Below are 22,430 nucleotides of genomic sequence, written 5' to 3'. Positions count from 1 at the left end.
GCTCAAATCCATTAAACAATGGTTGATTTTAATAGTGCATTAGCAAATGTAAAAAATAACACTGACTAAGATTAATAAATGCACTTTTAAATGACACTATTAAGGTGTCTGTATTACGGTAACATGTAGGGTTAGGGTTATTTGCATGTAATATTGCATTATATATAGTAATTAATACAGTAACGAGGGTCAGCGTTGCCATATTTTTCACTGTTAGCTTACATTAACTAATTTAGTTAACAAAGGGAAGCTTATTGTAAAGTGTTTCCTGAGTCGTGTGTAATCCGGAGTGATCCTCAGAGTGGTTTCTCAGGTCTGGATGTTGACGACGGCTCATTTGTTGGCGAGTGGAAACAGGTTTTAGTTGAGACTATATTTAGCTGAACCTGTATTCCCTGATGTCCTCTGATGCCATTGATGGTCACATGACTTCAGTGGTTCCCCCTCCCCCGTCACACACACACACACCCCTCCAACCACTGAGACTTCCCGCATACCGGAGAGAAACATGCATGAAAAAACAGAGCAACAGAGACCAGAGAAAGAGAAGAGGAAGAGAAGAGGAAGAGGAGACAGAGGGATGAGTGGAGAGAGAGAGAGAGAGAGAGAGAGAGAGAGAGAGAGAGAGAGAGAGAGAGAGAGGAACAATAACAGGGAAGATGGGCGGCAGGAGAATAGGATTAAGAGAAGGAGGAGGAAGAGTCATGTACAATGTTCTTTCAGCTCCCCCCCACCCACACACACACACACACACACACACACACACACACACACAATAGTGTTTTCACATACCACCCTTGAACATATTCAGCCTCCAGCACAATACTGTAGCATTTTCCAATCAGTTTCATTGAGATTGAATCAGAATGGCCCAGTGCTGAGTGTCAGAGCCTCTTGTTCTCACAATCACTGGTTAACAATACAGAGAGAGTGACAGATCAGAGACCAGTGCTAGAGCGAAACCAGTGCAAGACCAGTGCAAGACCAGTGCAAGAGCGAGACCAGTGCTAGACCAGTGCAAGAGCGAGACCAGTGCTAGACCAGTGCAAGACCAGTGCAAGAGCGAGACCAGTGCTAGACCAGTGCTAGACCAGTGCAAGAGCGAGACCAGTGCTAGACCAGTGCAAGAGCGAGACCAGTGCTAGACCAGTGCAAGAGCGAGACCAGTGCTAGACCAGTGCTAGACCAGTGTTAGACCAGTGCTAGACCAGTGCAAGAGCGAGACCAGTGCAAGAGCGAGACCAGTGCTAGACCAGTGCAAGAGCGAGACCAGTGCTAGACCAGTGCAAGACCAGTGCTAGAGCGAAACCAGTGCTAGAGCTAGACCAGTGCAAGACCAGTGCAAGAGCGAGACCAGTGCTAGACCAGTGCAAGAGCGAGACCAGTGGTAGACCAGTGCAAGACCAGTGCAAGAGCGAGACCAGTGCTAGACCAGTGCAAGAGCGAGACCAGTGCTAGACCAGTGCTAGAGCGAGACCAGTGCTAGACCAGTGCAAGAGCGAGACCAGTGCTAGACCAGTGCAAGAGCGAGACCAGTGCTAGACAAGTGCTAGACCAGTGCTAGACCAGTGCTAGAGCGAGACCAGTGCTAGAGCGAGACCAGTGCGAGACCAGTGCAAGAGCGAGACCAGTGCTAGACCAGTGCTAGAGCGAGACCAGTGCTAGACCAGTGCAAGAGCGAGACCAGTGCTAGACCAGTGCAAGAGCGAGACCAGTGCTAGACCAGTGCAAGAGCGAGACCAGTGTGAGACCAGTGCTAGACCAATGCTAGACCAATGCTAGACCAGTGCAAGAGCGAGACCAGTGCAAGAGCGAGACCAGTGCTAGAGCGAGACCAGTGCTAGAGCGAGACCAGTGCTAGACCAGTGCTAGACCAAGACCAGTGCTAGACCGAGACCAGTGCTAGAGCGAGACCAGTGTGAGACCGGAGCGAGACCAGTGATAGACCAGTGCTGGAGAGAGACCAGTGATAGACCAGTGCTAGAGCGAGACCAGTGATAGACCAGTGCTGGAGAGAGACCAGTGCTAGAGCTATTTATATATATATATATGTGTATGTATGTGTGTGTGTGTGTGTGTGTGTGTGTGTGTGTGTGTGGATATATATATATATAATTGATTGATTTCCCACACAGGCCTGCTGTCAGAACAAACACTAACCACTCCAAGTGATAATCGTCCTAAAATGGCCTGTCTGATATATTTATCATTAATAACCTCGCATCTCTACATATCAAAGTCTGTGTATATTTACATTTCTTTTAACTAAGATGTTCAAACGAGGCTGAAACATTAATGTCATATAAAAGCAAAACCGTGAGATATGAAGCAGCAGAGATGTTCATATCTCCTATTCTCTATCAAAACACGTCTTTATCTCTCATACAATAATCTCCTCCAATAATCCAATAATCAATATATAAAAAAATAAAAGGTGTTTACTTCCAATTGATTGTTTACCAAAACCTGAACCAATAGAAACACACAGAGAATCTGAAGCCCGGCTCGAACCCTTCATGGCTCCTGAACGAGCCGTTTGCAGCTTCACACCAGCTTTTGAGGAGGGGAATTGGAGAGATCAAATATGACCTAAAACTAACACTCTGCAGACAGAAAGCTAATATCACATTTACTCATTAGCCGGAGCGTCTGCGCTTCACACTCTCGTGTGTGTGTGTGTGTGTGTGTGTGTGTGTGTGTGTGAAGGAGCGAGAGCAAGGTGATCGCCGCCATTTTGGCAGGACAAGCGCTTGGAGATATTGATTTTAAAACAGTAGTTTTGTTAAAGAGTTGCATTCGGTGTCAAAGTCCAAGGCCGCCCAATCACCGCTTTAAAACGCAATACCGTGTTGACCTTTAATGCAGTGTGTGTGTGTGTGTGTGTGTGTGTGTGTGTGTGCTATTGCACATCATTACAGAGCAAACTGAGATACAATTATGTGAGTAAGCTGATAAAATCTAGAGCTCTGAGGGGTGAAGTTTGGGCTACAGTGATAAACCCACGCGGGGGGTTGTGTGTGTGTGTGTGTGTGTGTGTGTGTGTGTGTGTGTGTGTCGGGGGTTTGAGCCTCGCTGACCCCCGCTCTCATCGCATGAAGACAGCTGCCTTCCCAACACAGAAAACCTTTTCCAGATGGGCCACAGCCCGCATACCACACACACTTTCACCGTAAACTACTGAACACACACAAGAAAACATGCTTTTACAGGCACAGGTTTGGCAGATGCAACGCAACACAACGCAACGCAACTCGCTTTGGAAAATAAGCATGAATTTAATTTTAAATCAGCTCATGCATTCCCTGGGAATCGAACTCATGATCCGGGCGACAGAAAATAACGGAAATTACGGAAACCTCGTGTAAAATGCAAACAATCCTAGATCCTAGACAGCAAAACAACAGGATCGACAGTACACACACACACACACACACACTGCAAAAATCAAACCTTATTTACTAGAGGTCAACTGAATAAACCACATTACAGTATTCCAAACCAAACCCTTCCTCTCAAGACAAAAACTGTATGAAAATACTCAATGTTTGAGGATTAAGAGCTTCTGTTTTCTGTGAATAACTAGATATATGTCAAACAGAGAGACAATCTGAGCCACAAACCAGTTATGATCACGACGATAAATTGCAATATCAAGCAGCCTGTTTTTGTACAGCTAAAATAACTGGAAGATATTCAAAAATGGGTGTTAAAACACACACACACACACACACACAAAATCTTCCCGATGATCCTCTACTCATTCCTGAGGCTTGAAGAGGAGATATCCCAGCGGCGGCTGGAAAAGAACAGAGATCGGTGTGTGTTCTCCTTACCTTCCCACGAATCCATCTCATGTCTCTCCTGTTCTCCCTGTCATCCATTCACACACGTATCCTCCTCAGGAACAGCGTACAGGCCTCATGACTCTCTTCTTCTCTTCTCTTCTCTCACTGATCCGCCTCTCAGCCCTGCTGGTCAGCTTCGGCCCGGTCACATGACCAGGAGTTCAGGCCCCCGGGGTCACGGTGTGGCAGTGCGGGGGGGGGGGGTTATCTGAGTGGAACTGATAGCCCTATTCCACCCTCAGGCTGAACAATGCAACCCTCCCTCCCTCTCCCTCTCCCTCTCCCTCTCCCTCACTCACTCACTCGCTCTACCTTTCTCTCGGTCAGCAGAAGTGCAGGACGGTCAAAGGCTGCAAACCTGAACACAAGACCGGTTCGATTGAGCTGTTCTGTTGTCCGAGCGTGTGCTGAGCTGTCCGGTTTGGAAGCCCTGCTGGTTAAACTACACACAGTTCTTTATATTCAGGATTATACACACACACACATCCCAGCAGGATTCAGTTATAGTGCACACAACTCCACGTTTGTACATGTAAACACTTAAAAACAAGCACTGTTTAAAAAAATCAAAACAAAAAACATGCATTTATACCTGCGTTTAAATGAGCAGCAAAATTCCAAATTAAGTCATTATTGATTTGTTAAAAAATACTTTGGAAATTATGTTCTGTTTTGTTTCATTTTATTATATACATGTAAATACATACCAAAGAAACAACGAATCATTTTTGGACATTACGATGATGGTATCGTGATTTTCTGATTTATTTATAAATTTTCATGATTTTGGGGGGGATTTTGCACTACTATTTATACCTTGGATGAATATACCTTATCACATATAAATAATACTAAATGAATATCCAAAAAAAAAAAAAAAATAGTATAATATTAAAATAAATAAATAAATAAATAAATAAATATACACACGCACACTTTTATAATCGCATATTCTTTATACGTTTTATACGTTTTTACTTCCTTATTCAAAATATTTCTTTCTCTACTTAAATATTATGCAACGTCCAGTGAAAGACAAAATAACTTTGTTGTACTTCACTGGCAATAAAGAGCTTGATATGGTAATCAAACATCATGTTATTACAGAACCGTAGTATTTTTGAAAGAGTCGGTGAGGATCAAGAAGTCGCTTCTTAAAACGCTCGCAGACACAACCCGTAGAAGTAACCTGAGCTGAGGCCTGTTTTTATTCTACAATCTTCATTAATATTGTTGAAGGATACTTCATGGTTACTTCCAGGATTATCTGTGCAGCCAAAACCAGAATGAGATCAGCCCAATCCAGTTCAAGCCCGTATGACAACATTAGCCCTGTGCTAACGCTAGTGACGCCCCTCCCCGAGCCACACATAAGAGGCTTTTCACATTGAAATGCAACAGGAGAGTCGGGAGGGGGTTTGGGAGGAGAACAGGGGTTGTGCTGGACTTTGTCATGTAGAAGTGAGGAGGAGCGGGTGTAGTCGAGGATGAAGTCGGAGGAGGTTCAAGTTTCTGCTGCAGCTGTTGCTGAGTTTGACCCTAAGGCTCCTGCTGAAACACATAAGCTAAACGCATTTAATTATCTTCTGAGAGCTGCGGACACTGGGGGATCACAATGACACGGGCCGGCCTTTTGTTTCTGAATGGCTGCTCATCTCCAAACAGGTCTCAATCATATGAGCTACACCCAAACGTTAAATCAGGGCTCCAGACTAACTTTTTGCCTTGGTTGCACTGGTGCGCCTAACTTTTTTATTTAGGTGCACCAGCACAAAATTTGGGTGCACCCAAATTTTTCCTCGGATGTATCACCTTTAACGCCACAATTTTAAGGTCACCTTTTTATCACGCTCTATACACATTCATATATATTATGTAAATGAATTTAAACAAGAAGGTGTAGGTAAAAACTTTTATTTATTTTTTGAAGCACAATTATTAACGGTATTCCTACTCTTACCGATACAGTACTTTAACTGTATTCTTATGGTTCTTTTTGTTTTATATATAATAAACAAAGATAAACAATAGATAAACAAAAGATAAACAATTAAACAAAGATACACTTTATATAGGCCTACACAGTGCTTTAATTTCAGGAAGGCCTACTACTGTTCAGGCATGGTCTAAAAAGAAATCTAATAAAGTAATAAAATGTAAAATAACACTGTAAAATTTATCATAAATAGATTAATGCTTATCAAAGCTGAAGTTATTCTTTCGAGAGCTGTGAGTGATTTTTCTCTTGTTGTTTGATTTGCAGTAATGGCGCAATCGTCAGCATGTTTATTAGACTGCGGCCCCTTTAAGACCGGGTGCAGATCTAATAGGCTACTGATGCACCATATTCTCCCAACTATTTCCATAACTACGTCCATTTAAGACATAAACTGTTTTTAGTGAATCTCAAAGCCGGTAATTTTGACACGCTTTTGTGTACAATTGATCGTTTAGACGCGCACAATCTGCACATGAAACCGAAAGTATAATTTGCTTGTCTCGGACTGTTTCGGAGCGCGCGCCGCCATGCGAACAACATCTCTTGCGCAGATTTTTGTGTTTTTAATAGCTCTTTCAATTATTAAACGCGTCCCGCAATTTAGCAACAGTAGCTAGACTGCATTTACAACAATCACCGATCGTGCTGATTCTGATTCTGAGTTTTAGGGAGAAATGACAGCGTAATGCTGCGAAGGGAAGAAGTTGCGCGTAGATAGTTTTTAATGGTTTTACCTCAATATTTTATTTTTTATAATCTTTGGAAGCCGAAATTTAAAATAAAATCAGACTAATATAACAGACCTTAAGTGTAACCAGGCTACGTTTGAATGTTTAATTCTGTCCTCCGTCGTCACTCATTAAGCAGGGCTGTCGTGTTGTGCGAGCTGTGGCATCGCGTGAGAGAAGAGTGTGAGTTCCGTCAAAGGAGAACAAACGCCAACAAACGTTCGTGCAGAGGCAGCGGATGCGAGGACGTTAGGTGCACCAGTGCGACCTAGGAAAAATGTTAGTCGCACACTTACAAAATTTGGTCGCATATGCGACCAAATTGGTCGCACTCTAGAGCCCTGTAAATATTGACTCGGGCCTGGCCTCAAACAAGCAAACGCCTGGTTTAGAAACCTTGACTGGTGTTTGATCTGGAAAGATACACTTATTGCCTATACACCTTTTACCAGACTGAATAAGTGAATGAATACATGGTAGAGATGAACACTACAAGAACGCGCCATGAAAAACACAGTTTTCACAAAGATATACAAAGACATTGTTTACTGTAGTTACTAAAATATCAAACAGTACCAGAGCAAAATAAAACAGACACAACCAAACACAAAACACAAGACAAAATTCTAATCACACACACACAAAAAAATGGACTAAACAAAATAGACAAAAAAAAAAAAAAACTACTAAAAACAAAACACTACACAAAAATACAAAACACAACAAAATAAAACACAAAACACACAAAAACAAAACAACCAATCAAAAACCACAAAACAAATTACAAAAAAACCCCCGATAAAAACTAAGCCACAAAATGCAACACAAAATAATACACAACTAAACAAAATATACTAAAACAAAATTTAAATCACAAAGCAAAAACAAACAAAAAACAAAAATCAAACCACAAAACAAAAACAAATGTTTACTAAACAAAACAATGTACACAAAATCAAAATAACACAAACAAAACACAAGCTAATACAAAACACTAAACAAAACTAAACCATTAAAAAAACTCAACAAAACTAAAACTAAATCTATAGAAACATAACACACACACACACACACACACACACACACACACACACACACACACACACACACACACACACACACAACAATGATTCTGACACTGTTTGAAGAAGATCCTGTGATTTATTATGATTTTATGGTGGTAACAATAACTTGTAGTAACTACAGTATTTTTGCAGAACCTGTGATTACCATTGTAAAATTCGTGTAAAGAAAGGAACAATTTGGCAAAGAGAAGCATTCTGCTGTTGGCCTTGATAAGACAAACATGTCTGGTGTGAAGGAAAGAATAAAGGAAGGGATATTACAGCAGAACAAATGCTCTCGGTCCACAGACAGTGTCGTTTCCCAGATTACCATGCGCTAAAGCCTCTCCACCATATGCTCTCGCTCACAACCCGACCTAAAGACCACAGAGACCTCGACAGCAGCGCTTCATCCACGGCTCACTTCAGCAAGCGCCAAAATACAGTTTTGCTGACGCAACTCTATCAAAATTCCCACAAGAGCTATAGTGGGAGATTGAGCCAGAGCAAGACCTTTCCGGCTGTAATTAAAAGCATAACAGCGTTAGGGAAACCACACGGAGTTTCAGGATTTGGCACACAGGTTTACCCCAGCATGAGGCCGGATTGAGTTAATGCTACTAAACCAAACCTCACAGTACACTCGCATCTGAATCAAGATGAACTTACAGACATTTCCAACATAAACCAGATTAACTACAAGAGGTTATTAATACTACAATGATCCCAACTGACAAAAAAATCTTCTAGGAATGTTTATCATTCCCATTAAGTTATAAAATGTTTTTTCTGAATGTTCTCTGAATGTTTTACAAACTTGGTCATTTGAATGTTAAGGGAACATTCCATTGTATCATTCTTCAAACATTCTGCAAACGATACATTTGAATGTTCTCTGAACGTTCCGAAAGAAGTTACATTTAAAAACCGTTAGACGAACATTCTAAAACGTTTACGGTGAAAACATTCCATGAATGATGTATAAGTGATGTTTATGTGCTGATGTTTTGAGAGCATTATTAATAAAAAACACATAACTTTGAACAAATGCTGGAGGAATGTTCAGATAAACTTTATTTTAAGGTGTCATTGTTACAGTGTAATTATACATTTAAGTACTGAGTAATATTAATTTACTACATGTACTTACTATTGGGTTTTTTGTAATTATGCAAAATTTATACCACAAAGATTTAAAACCACAAAACGTAACAAAATAATACAAAACACTGCAAAAAACAAGACATACAAAACAAAAACAAAACAATATACAAAAACAAAATAAACAAAACACAAAGCGCAACAAAATAATATAAAATACAAAACTAAACAAAAAACACAAAACAAAACTCAAAGCACAAACTAGAAAGCAAAAAAAAAAAAAAATCTTCTTAACAAAACAATACACAAAAATAAAAAATAAACAAAACAACACAAAATGATACAAAACACTTAAAACAAAGACAAAATTTAAATCACAAAACGAAAACAAAAAAAGATGAAACAAAACAATTGAAACAAAACTCAAAACAAAACAAAAACAAATCTCAACTAAATAAAACACAATAAAGAAACAAAACAAACAAAACAATACAAAACACTAAACAAAAAATACAAAATAAAACATTACAAAACAAAAGCCACAAAAAGCAAAACAAAACAATACACAAAAACTAAATAACACAAACAAAACGCAATACAAAATAATACAAAACGTCCTACAGTAACTGCATGAAGCACGTGTAACAACGGCTCTGTAAAATAAAGTGTTCTCGAGTGTGTCTTCCTAAGTGTGCATCAAGGCCGGTTCTGTGAGCGCTCCCTGTCAGAGCTGATATGGAGGATAATCTCCACACACGGCCTCATTACAGCTATAATGCATCTGTGAGATTCACAAACCGGCGGGAATGAACGTGGAAACGTCTAATCAATACCGTCACGGGTTCTGCGATGGCGTTTATACCAGAACCAATCACAGCAGAGCATGATGTGTTCAATATCACGACCTTGATGCGTCCTGACCGGCGTATTCCCCGTACGAGGAGCATTACACAACAAAAGCCTTTTCCTCCTCGAACGCCACATTATCACTCAGAGTCGTGTGTTTAAAGAGAGACGGGTTGCTTTACTCTCCCGAGTTCAAATCTAATTAGACCGGCTAGAGTAATTAATCTGATTAAAACATTAGCCTTGTGGGACAGTGCAGCGAGTGAGCGAGGGAACGGGGTTAGTGTGAGCACGGGATTAATGCAACACACACCAGTCTGTGTGCGTTTGACCTTGGCTTGTCATTTTTAATAGGTGATCAAACTTGATGAACAGGAGATTAGCCAATGGGAAGAGACCACATGTCACCCTTGACCTTGCCGTATCCCTCATGACCTTCTGCTAAACACGCGCAGGATGAATGGCATAATCAGCTGCTTTGACCCCGAGGTCAAAGTTCACTGACGTATGTTGCGTTTCAGAGGCACTACGAGTGAATGAGAGTCACTGTTGGGATTCACACACACACACACACACACACACACACACACACACACACACACACACACACACACACACACACACACGGGTGTAATGGTGATATAATGACGAGGACAGGAGCAGGAGCTTCAGTTATTACAAATCCATTCACATATGTACAGACTTACTGACTTGCTGATATAATATTATAATCAAACTTTATTTAGAGTACTTCTTTATTGCACAATGCACATTTATTAATATTAAGCCTGAAATGTGTTTTAATATCACTATTAGTAAGGATAGTATGATCTCTGTATAATATTAGACTTTCATGCAAGATATTTAGAGTGTATCTAAAGTATATTTGCAATAGTTCCACTTTAGCACAATCAAATATACTGAAGTATATCTTTAGTTGAACTTCAACTCTTATTTCTGGGTTATTAAAGTGCTTTAAGTGCAAAATTAGTTGTTCCAGTTTAGTACACCAACAGTACAATTGCAGGGTATTTTTATTAAGTACATACATATGTAAATGTATTCGTAGTATAATTAGTAAAAATAAATGTATTTCAAATACATTTTAGTTTATTTTTCACTAGAAATCGTTAAAATGTATACTTGCACTGCCGGTATTTAGAAGAAAGCTGCATTTATTTGCTCAAATATACAGAAAAATTGTAATATTGTGAAACAATTTAAATACCCATTTTCTATTTTACAATGTAATTTATTCCTGTGATCAAAGCTGAATGTTCATCATCATTACTCCAGTCTTCAGTGTCACATGATCCATCACAAATCACTCTAATATGATGATTTGATGATCAAGAAACATTTATGATTATTATCAATGCTGAAAACAGCTGTGCTGCTGCTTCATATTTCTGAAACTGAGTCTGATTTTGATAAGTAGAAAGTGCAAAAACAGCATTTATTTGAAAAATAATTGTTTTGTACCAATTTACTGTCTTTGTCTTTACTGCCACTTTTCAACTTCAATTTAAGATATCTTTGCTAAATAAAGTAAAGCTAAAAAAATGTGCTAAATAATACTAATTTCTTTAAAAATAATCTTCCTGAACTCAAACTGACACACAATTAATATTTTTTATTAAAAGGTAAAAAAAAAAAAAAAAAAGTTTTACTTTTTCAACAAATAGTTTTCAACTGATTCTTTCGTAGATCTTCACAAACATAATTCCCACAATTTGAGTAAATCCTCATTTACGTCACCCGTCGAGACGATGTTACTTTGGTGGAAACATTTAAATGATCAGAATTTGCAACAATGATCTTCGATACATCATTGAATTTTTCTATAGATTTTTCTAAATATTTTATATATATATATATATAAAATATATAATATATATATATAGCTAGCCCTGTTGCTAGCATCTACATTGTGGGGGGAAAAAATTTAAATTGCAAATAACACAAATATTGTGTCAATGTGTTATTTGCTATTTCTTTGTAATTAATTGTAACAGTGAAAATGAACACAGAATTTTTTCAGTGGTGTTAGTGCTGTGATATCATTTCTAAACATACAATGCCAATATTAACAATGTTTTGTCTTGTTTCCAGTCCAAATATCTAAACATTCTTATATCAAGATGCATTTACTAGATGAGGAAAATGGGGTGAGAAAAATATTCATAGTTCAAACGAAAACAAGATTATTATTTTCTCACCCCATTGGCAGATCATTTGTGTGTTTTTTAACCAAAAACTCACTTAATTTTGTCATTTTGACAAAAAAACAAGACATAATATCTTATGGCATTTTACTCATCTAGTAAACGCATCTTGATTAAAGAATATTTAGATATATAAAAGCATTGTTTGCAGTGTCCAGCAGGGATGCAGATGTAAAGTAAACCCTTTTTTTTAACACAATATTTGCACTAAAGCGTTAGTTTTAACTGTTGACTTTAAATAGCATTTACAAGGAAATCTTGCTGAATTATCACTGATGTCATTTAAGCCAAATATTGGCTAACAATTTCAGAATGCCTAAATATTGACAGATTAATCAGATCAATTACTGACGGATGAATAGATTGACATAGTGCGTGTCATTTCCTGTTTCTGTTCCCTCTCGCTCTTCATTTCCTGTCCTCTCTTCAATACTGCCGTCAAGAGGCCACAAATACACTCATAAAAGTTGATTTCAGTGAGACGAACGCTGCTAAACCAGCAGTCAAACACACACACACACACACACACACACACACACACACACACACACACACACACACACACACACACACACACACACACACACACACACACACACACACACACACACACACACACACACACACACACACACACTGATCGGTTACAGCGCTGCTAACTCTTCATAAGCGCGTGATGAATGATGAATGATGATTGGGTTATGTGGGGTCATGGAGGATTGCATTACCTCCTCTCCTCTGTTCAAGGCTTGGGTTCCTGATCGATCATAACCTCAGCACTACTGTTCCCTGAAGAAGACAATCCAGGACAGAAACATCTGAAGCTCAGTTCAACACGCATTTGCCTAATTATAATGGAAAATGCAAGAAATATACATTTCCAATCTTACACACTGCAAAAAATGCTTTCCTTACTTGGTATTTTTGTCTTGTTTCCAGTCCAAATATCTAAACATTCTTAAATCAAGATGCATTTACTAGATGAGGAAAATGACATAAGATATAAATCAAAATTAAGTGAGTTGATGCATAAAAAAAGCAAAATTATCTGCCAATGGAGTAATAATCTTAATTCAAACAGAAACAAGATTATTTTTATAACCCCATTGGCAGATAATTCTGCTTGTTTTAAGCAAAAACTCTTCATTTTTCTTTATTTCCCCAGAAAACAAGACGTAATATCTCATGTAATTTTCCTACTTTAGTAAATGGATCTTGATTTAAGAAATGTGTGATATTTGGACTGGAAACAAGACATAAATACTGTAAGAAAAGCATGTTTTGCAGTGCAGTGGATCAAGTGTGGATGGAAGAGCCTAGAATTCTGTATCCACTCTCTCAAACACACACACACACACACACACACACACACACACACACACACACACACACACACACACACACACACACACACACACACACACACACGATTTAAAACCTTCAACTCTTTCATCCTCAAACTAATCCTGAACTATATTTGCAGTGTGTTTCTTTTCTTCTTCTGATTTTTCTTCAGATGTGTTATATATTCATGCATTATAGACAATAAATCAAGTTTTCCTTCAAATGTGACGCACTGTAGACTGAAATATATGCAGGATATATTTTAAAATGCTTGTACAATAAGGTCTCATTTGTTATAACATTAGTTAATGCATTAACTCACATAACAATGAATAATATATTATTACAGCATTTATTAACTTTTGTTAATGTTATAGTTAATAAAAATGTTCATGTTAGTTCTCAGTGGATTATCTGATGTTAACAACATCAACATTCAACCTTGAAAATATATGAATAAATGTTTAACTTAACATTAACTACCATTACTCAATGCTGTAAGTGCTGTTTATTGTTAGTGTGTGTTAACTAATGTTAACAAATGAACCTTATTGTAATGTGGTAACAAATATTTTCAAAAATATACAAAAATGAAAATAATTCTATGTATATATATTTTTATTTTATTTTTTTATTATTATTGTTATTATTTTTTAAATCTTTTTTCAGTATGGCAAGAGTGTAATCTATTGTAACATGTCCATGAAATATGAAAAATATATAAAAATGGCCCCCAAAAAATGCATTGGTAGACAATATAGTACGTAAATATATATTTTTAAATTTATTTATGTATTTTATTTTATATTTTGCAGTAAGGAAAGAGTTGTATTCTATAGTAACATGAAGAATTTTGGTTAAAAAAATATAGGAGTAAATAAACAGTATATTTAATAAAAAGCTTATATTTAATTGTCTATGGCATATAAAATATATGTTGAAGTGGGATTTATTTAAAATCCTCTTAGTGGTTTTGTTTAGCAGTAAATGCACTGAAACACAGATGTGGAGAGACTGTACATCTTCAAATCATTTGGCCCTATATTTATCTCAATAGAGTTGTATAGTTTTGACAAAAAATTATTTCTCTAAATCATTTCTTTTGAGAACAAAACAAAATCCTATCGGTCTCTAACTTTAGTTTGAGCCTCAATCACGAGTCACAGTCATGGGAGAAGATGTACATTTCATATAGAAATATAAACATAAATCAGAAAAAACATTAGCATTACACAATTCCATATATTATGTTTTGTTGCATCTAAAAAAATGCTTCATCACTTTCTCACTAAAGCTCCTCTTTATATTCTTAAAGAAATATGATATAATGATATGATATATTATAGGGATTTAAAAAACATGATCCCCACTTAAAAATACATTAAAATAAACTAGACCAATGTCTCTGTTGTCACTGGACATGAAGTCAGAGTTCACTGCTGGTCCACTGGCACAGTTTACCCCGAATCATCTGACATTTACTCCACAGATCTAGACCTGACTGGACATTTAAGTTCATTATACCGTTAAAAATGATACTAAAATAACACTAATAACACTGCAATAACAAGTTCGTCTTTCGAAATATTTTTAAATTATGTTTTTATAATTTAACAATATAATATTCAGAATTTAATTAGTTTTTCAACCTAAATTTAACATACCACTCAAAATAACAAAATTATAAAAGAGTCTAATATAATCTTATCCTTTAAAATTAGAATGATTTTGTTTTCCGTAACACTATTTTCAGTGCCCTTGTTACACAGGTCACATGTAGTTACCATAGTAATAACAGTAAATTATGCATAATTACATGCAACTAACCCTATAGTAAGTACATGTAGTTACTTAATATTACTCAGTACTTAAATATATAACAAGGACACCTTAAAATTAAGGGTTACACTTTATTTGAAGGTGTCCATATTACAGTGTAATTATACATTTAATAACTGAGTAATAATAATTAACTACATGTACTTACTATAGGGTTAGGGTTTGGTTGAGGGTTAGTTGCATGTAATTATGCATAATACATGTATTGTGTACAATTACATGTAACAAGGACAATGTAAAATAAAGTGTTACCAAATTAAGTATAATCTTTTTTCTTTAAAAATTATTCTGTCATCAAAAAAAAATATTGTTGTTCTGTTGTTACTTTTCAAAAAAATAAAATAAACTAAAGTCAGTAATGTGTGTGTTGGTCCAGCAGAGGGCAGCAGTGAACTACACACAGAAGAGTTCACACTCACTTCCTGTCATGTGACCACTGTGAGTCTTCCCTACGGAGTAACATCATCTCAGTTTAGCTGTGGGTTAGGCTCGGGACTGTTCCCGTTAATCAGGTGTTAAGAAATCAGGTGATTTCCCTCGGGGAACTTCACCAAAACCGTGACTCACGTTCATCATGATGCATCAGAACTCGACGACCGAGAGCAGTGTGTGACTGACACACAGAGCTGTGTTTACTCTGTGTTTGGGGAATGTGTGTGTGTTCACCTCTCCACCCTGAGCACAGGAACAGCCCCGGGACACACTCATATAAATCACCTGTACGACACGGTCCTTCACACACGCGCACGCACACACACACACACACACACACACACACACACACACACAGGAAGCTGAGTGTTAAGGGTTCAGTGAGGTTCTATATTAAAGATTAAAGAACTCTTTCTAAAGAGACGATACATCCAATAAAGAATAAATGAAGACAATAAATAATGAATATCGTTCTCTATAAAAGGTTCTAATCTATGATCAGCCAATATATCAGTATAAAGAATGGTCGGTCGACCCCTGACCCGACATTGTTCTTTAAAACTTCTCGTTTTCGGCTCGTAACTCGTGACTGGCGTTTAGTGTCGCTCTTTCCTCTCGTCCTACACCGGGTCAGAGGTCACCTTTCAACTGATTTATTCTAATCAAATGTATTCATTTATTAGTTATTTAAATGGAATATTTATTTATTTTAATATTTTTATTTATTTTAATCATGTTTTCATTTGTTTATTTCAATCAATTTATTGTATTCTAATTGATTAATTTATTATGATTTTTTTTTAGATAATTTATATATTTAAATGTTTTTTTTTAAACCAAATTTATTTAGATAGATTAAGCTTATTTCTATTACTATTACTTATTTGTTCATTTATTTTACACTTCTTTTCTCTACATTTCCCCGGACCCCAGCTCTCCCTTGTGGCTCCCCGGACCACAGCTCCAAAAATATTTATTTTATTAATATGTTTATTAAATGATACGTCGTCATTGATTTGTGTTGCTGACATCTGATTTGTGTTGATACTTTGCATTATGTGAACAGCCCCTCTCCTGAACAGATGTTGGTGGATTCGGTTTATATACTTTCCTCAAAACTGGTTTTCCTTTCGATCGGATTTGTCAGACCAGTCCCTCACACACACACACACACACACACACACACTCAGCGGATGATGCTGTCAGAGAGAACCAGGTGAGTGTATTCCTACAGTTTAACACTGCGCTTCTCAAACCTGTCCAGAAGTTGTGGAAATGAAGTTAGTGTGAACGGCCCTTTATTGAATCTCTCTTTTAGTGCTCACAGAAATGTAAGAGTCAGAAGAGGAAAACTGTGTGTTCATTCGAGTTTGAGCAAATGTCTTTATTCGGCTCCAACAGGACTGTGTGTTCACTAGTGAGGACGCATCATATATCGAGGGTCATGTGATTGTCTTGGATATTCAGTGACACCTTGATCGTCAAATCTATATGACTTCTTTTAAATCTACTGTCACACTTACATGCATTCAAGTGTCAGTATAATCAAACCAGAACAAGAGATGGACTTTTCAGAGTTTACACTGTACATTTAAAATTAAATGTGTACTTCTGTTTTTGGAAATGTGAAATTGCACAATATATGTAATATGCATCCTGCTATATTGATGACACATTGATACATTGTTTAAAATGTTCATCCTTTTGCCTTTGAAAGGTAAGAGTCTTTATTTAAGGGTAATTTTTTTTCTGACACTGTGCTCTGATTGGTCGGCTGGAGCAGTGTGTTGTGATTGGTCGAGCGCTTCGAGTGTGTTTGGGAATGTCCCGCCCCTTACCATAACCGCCAGTTTAACACACTACTAACTAACTCAACCAGGCCCCGCCCCTTTATTGTGCGTATTAATTATTATAATGAGGAATATTGTGACGTGTTCCTGGAAGAAACTCAAGACTACAATGGAGGCGTTTCAGGAGTTCAGAAACACTGACACTGATATAGAGAAGAACTGGAGCTTTTCGTGTTCAAACAGCAACATTACACACTAAACACAGATGGAGAAAAGCATCACAGGTCCTCTTTAAACTTTGAAGCATGGCAACTTTATGAGTTCATTTTAATTTAGAGACTATTTGGAATATTTATACAAACGTAGGATTTGTACAATAAAGTGATTAGGAGTTAACCATCTAAAAATGTCATGTGGTGCAACCATTAAAAGTAATAAAATTTTCCTTACACTATTAATTCATAAATATTAATACGTTTTTAGGGAGTCAAAGCACATGCCTAAACTAACCTTGCCTTCTCATAAAAAGGTCAAACAGATATTGTTAGACTTATTGACCTTGACACACCGTCATGAGGGTCAGCAGGGCATCTCTACCATTTCAGAACAGCTCATTATATTAATAGCCTATTATTATTTAGCACTATTATTAGCATTAATATGCTTTTATTTCCTGAAAAAAATTAGCATCTTGTGATTTTTCTTCATACTTTCTTTGCTCTGTCTCATTGGCGCTTGACTCAAGCGTTCCTGATTGGAAGCGGTCTTTAAAGTCATGAATGAATGGTAATGAGACTCTGAGATCTGCAGGTGTTGCTGTTTGGTTCACGGCAGCAGGAGTGTGTGTGTGAGAGAGTGTGTGTGTGTGTGTGTGTGTGTGTGTGTGTGTGTGTGTGTGTGTGTGTGTGTGTGTGTGTGTGTGTGTGTGTGTGTGTGTGTGTGTGTGTGTGACGCTGCCAACACTGCAGGATTCTGGGATGCGTCTCAACTACTCGGATTCGGACTGACAGCCAGCGTCTGACTCAACACTGTAAAACTACTTTAACATAACATGATAAATGTGGTTATGACTGATGAATAATTAAAACGGCAAATCAAATATTTATTAAGCTTCTCTGTCACTAACAGTAGTTAGTGGATCATCTTCACCTTATTAAGTGTTGAAAAAAGGACAGATTACTTCTGGCATGATTACCATGGGAAAATCTGCATTGAGAATGTTAAATTCAGCTTACTCTATTACTCAGATATATTTTATTTGTGATTATGCTATGCATGCATTATGCATATTCATATTCCATTTAAAATGATACAGTTCAGGAGTAGTTCACCCCAAAAATGTATTTATTCACTCTCATGTCTTTAAAAACCTGCATCACTTTCTTCCTTCATGGAACTCAAAAGGAGAGATTCTGCAGAATGTCCAAGCTGCTCTCTTCCATCCATATAATGAAAGTGAATGGTGACCATGGGGCTGTGAAAGAAGTGTTTAATTGTATAGAATGTGCACTTGTAGTTAGGGATGAACAATATATCGGACACCATATCAGTGTCGGCCGATAAATGAAAATTTTTAATGTCATCGTTATCGGCCCAAATTTGTCCGATATATTAAAGCCGATAAATAAATGTATTATTTCCTTCAGCTGAGACACTTCAGATGTGCACTGTTCAGCATGATGGATTTAAATTGCTTGAAATTTGATTGGATTCACAAAAAAAAAAAAAATAATAATACAGTAAATTGCAACACGTGCAGCGCAAGTCTGTCATATCGGCTACATAAAATTATAATGAGAACATTATAATTGTGTGTTTGGGACGTGGCTTTTAATGGTAAAGCTTTGGTTTTTGTAATCAGGCTCTCAAAAATTACATTTAGATTTATCGGCCAATATATCGGTTATCAGCTTTGAAATATAAAGAATTATTGGTATCTTTGACTGTTTGCCCTTTTGAACTAACGATTGCTTGTTCAGTGCCATGGCTGCTGACAATACGCTGATTTCACGCAGCCGCCATTTTGAAATCGAAAGTGAGGCTCCGGTGGGAAGAACCCCGGAAGTAAAGATAAACAACAATGCCTTGGATTACCAACCTGAAGCTGCTGCCGCGATTTACACTATTGGATGTTAATATCCAATATAGGATATGTATATAGTTCATACCTGCTTCGTTTTTTACATTCTGAATTATATATAAAAAAAATATTTTATTTATAAATGAATTTCACTGTATATAGTCTAAAGTATGAAAGAAATGTTTGTACATTTTTAGAATTGACACAACATCATTAAACACAACAATACTATCACATTCACGACTCTCCTGTGATTAAAGGCGACACTTCCGGTTTTCTTCCCACCGGAGCCTCGCTTTCGATTTCAAAATAACGGCTGCGTGAAATCAGCGTATAGCGTTATTTATTTGCTATCATCTTTGTGCCAAGTCTGACCACCAAAACTTTAAGATTAAACAAGACGGTTCATTCATATTATTATAAAAATGGGAGAAAGTGTAAAGCTCGGCTAAGTCCCGCCTTTTAAGTAAAAGAGCCAATCGTCAACTGTAAAGTCATTGTGTCACTGTAGAAGCTCTGGTTGCCATAGAAACATGGCGCGCTTGAGACTGCACATTCGCATTAGCTCGCTGGAGCAACCTGAAGAACCCTAATTTTACAAGTTGCAAGTTACAAAAAACACACAAGCAGTGCTGAGTGACTCTGATCACGGCCGGGTGTTCTCCAAGTCCGATCCACTCGGGTGTTACACACAATATTAAACAGACCCGGGACCCGGCGTAAAAGATTGGGACACGACCCGGACCCGGCTGACCATTTAAAATGTAGACCCCGTTCAGGTCCTCGGGTCTCGGGTGCAGACCTCTGACGTAAACACAGTCAGTTATGTTTTAAGTGAACAAACAGTTGAGAAAGAAAACGCATGTGTAACAGTATAATGGATCTGTGCGTCAGGTCTTAAAGTGACAGCAGCCTAATATTCCTGCTGCCAAAAAAGATCTTTATGGCAGTTTTTCCCCATGGTGTCGATGTCAATTGTGGCCAGTGAAAATGCTGAGTGGCAAGTAACCTTAGGCCATGTCCACACTAAAACGTTTTCGTTTGACAACGTACATGTTTCTCTCCGTTTTGGCCTTCCGTCCACACTGAGACGGCGTTTTTATGAATGAAAAAGAAGCTTTTTTGAAAACGCACTCCAAAGTGGATACATTTGAAAACGCCGTTTTCACGTTGCAGCGTGGACTGTAGTGTGGACTGTGTAGTGTGGACTGTGTAGTGTGGACTGTGTAGTGTGGACTGTGTAGTGTGGACTGTATAGTGTGGACTGTATAGTGTGGACTGTATAGTGTGGACTGTAGTGTGGACTGTAGTGTGGACTGTAGTGTGGACTGTAGTGTGGACTGTATAGTGTGGACTGTAGTGTGGACTGTAGTGTGGACTGTAGTGTGGACTGTAGTGTGGACTGTATAGTGTGGACTGTATAGTGTGGACTGTAGTGTGGACTGTAGTGTGGACTGTAGTGTGGACTGTAGTGTGGACTGTAGTGTGGACTGTAGTGTGGACTGTAGTGTGGACTGTAGTGTGGACTGTAGTGTGGACTGTATAGTGTGGACTATAGTGTGGACTATAGTGTGGACTGTATAGTGTGGACTGTAGTGTGGACTGTAGTGTGGACTGTAGTGTGGACTGTAGTGTGGACTGTAGTGTGGACTGTAGTGTGGACTGTAGTGTGGACTGTAGTGTGGACTGGGAAACCGGTGGCATTTAAAAAATATGACATAAATGTAGTCATGTGACGCATATTGTACCAATAGATATTCATGTTTATACCAGTATTGTGCCTGTTATGTGCTGTTCACTTTTACACTGTTGCTAAAAATATTCTACATTGCACACTCTTCATATCACAGTCCTGCAAAGATGATTTAGTCGTAGCAGTCGTGTTTTAGACCAAACATATGGTGACTGCGTGCGACCTGGACCGCATCAGTGAATGCGGAGATATTTTACTAAATAAAATGATCCTGTCAGAAAAATTGCGCGATAACTTCATTATTTATTTTTCCATCTGAATCATATCAGTGATCTTTTGTGGGGTTTTTGTGCGCAGTAAAGGTGAATTTAGCGTTTTCAGGCGTTTTTCAAAAGTTTCTCATCCACACTGAAACGCCCGAAAACGCCTGAAAACGCTAGTGTGGACGGAGAGCATTAATAAACGAAAACGCCGTTTTCAAATGTATCCGGATTAATGTAAACGTAGCCTTAGTTAATGTCAAGCCCTGATGAGACATAGATTGCATTTATGATGTAACCTATTGTTTTGTCTTTTTTGGATCCCTGGTCCCCATCCACTTCCAAACTAAGGAAACAAGCAGCGTGAACATTCTTCTGAACTTCTCATTTACTGTTCAACAGAAAGAAAGACAGTCGTATGGGTTTAGAACAAAATGAGGGTGAAAATGTGACAATTTGAACCCTTTAAACGATCCAGCACAGATTCACACTGGAGAAATTCAGACCATGTTTAATAAAAAAAATAAAAATTGAATTCCAAATTCTTAAACCAAGGAGACATGAAGGTTTCTTCTGTCAGATAAGCGTTTCCATCACTATGTCAATTGAAGTTTAAAAATGTCAGATGATGTTGAACCTTCCTTTCACGGTTCGATGCCGCCATTGACATTTCAACAAAGAACAAAGAGCCCTTAACGAATGAGCGAATATAGCGCAAGAACGCATGCGGCACATCGCGCGACGCTGATGTTTGGACACGCAGAGACCTCGTCACTCTGTAAACAAAGGGTTAATCACTTAAAGAAAAAGAGAGGGACTCCAGAGGTCACAAAAGATCAAGCCTTCTGCATTCATGACCTCAATACATAACACTCATCCACATCATCCCCCATCTCTCCTGGACTCTCGCTGTCTTCCCTCCCCCTCCCTTTTCTCCTCTTTTTCTCTCCTCCTTTTTCTGTCCAGCCCTCCTCTACTTGCTCCAGAACTGTCAGATCACATTAGCGTGTTTCACGCTCCACGCCTGCGGAAAAAACAGCCGTGAACCTCGCCGCGATTCTCTTGCTCCAGTTCCCTCTCTGCACTCAGCGCTGCTAAAATACCAACATTACTTTATTCATGACGAGGCCTTGCACACGGAGCTAGCATCGCCCTGCTAAAGGCCACAGCGAAGCACACACACT

General features: G+C 38.1%; 1 protein-coding gene across 1 annotated transcript in view; it reads right to left on the bottom strand.

The window, feature by feature from the left end:
* The window catches only part of nr6a1a (nuclear receptor subfamily 6, group A, member 1a), a 41,138-nt gene extending 37,096 nt beyond the window's left edge, over positions 1-4,042 (bottom strand). Inside the window, exon 1 of the mRNA XM_082188774.1 lies at positions 3,834-4,042. Coding sequence (XP_082044900.1) covers positions 3,834-3,849 — 16 coding nt within the window. The 5' untranslated portion in view covers positions 3,850-4,042. The remainder of the gene's footprint in view (positions 1-3,833) is intronic.
* Between the last annotated feature and the right edge of the window lie 18,388 nt (positions 4,043-22,430).

Source organism: Leuciscus leuciscus, assembly GCF_965113295.1.
Source record: "Leuciscus leuciscus genome assembly, chromosome: 13".
Classification (NCBI taxonomy): Eukaryota; Metazoa; Chordata; class Actinopteri; order Cypriniformes; family Leuciscidae; genus Leuciscus; species Leuciscus leuciscus.
This window is presented reverse-complemented; position numbering and strand designations above follow the sequence as displayed.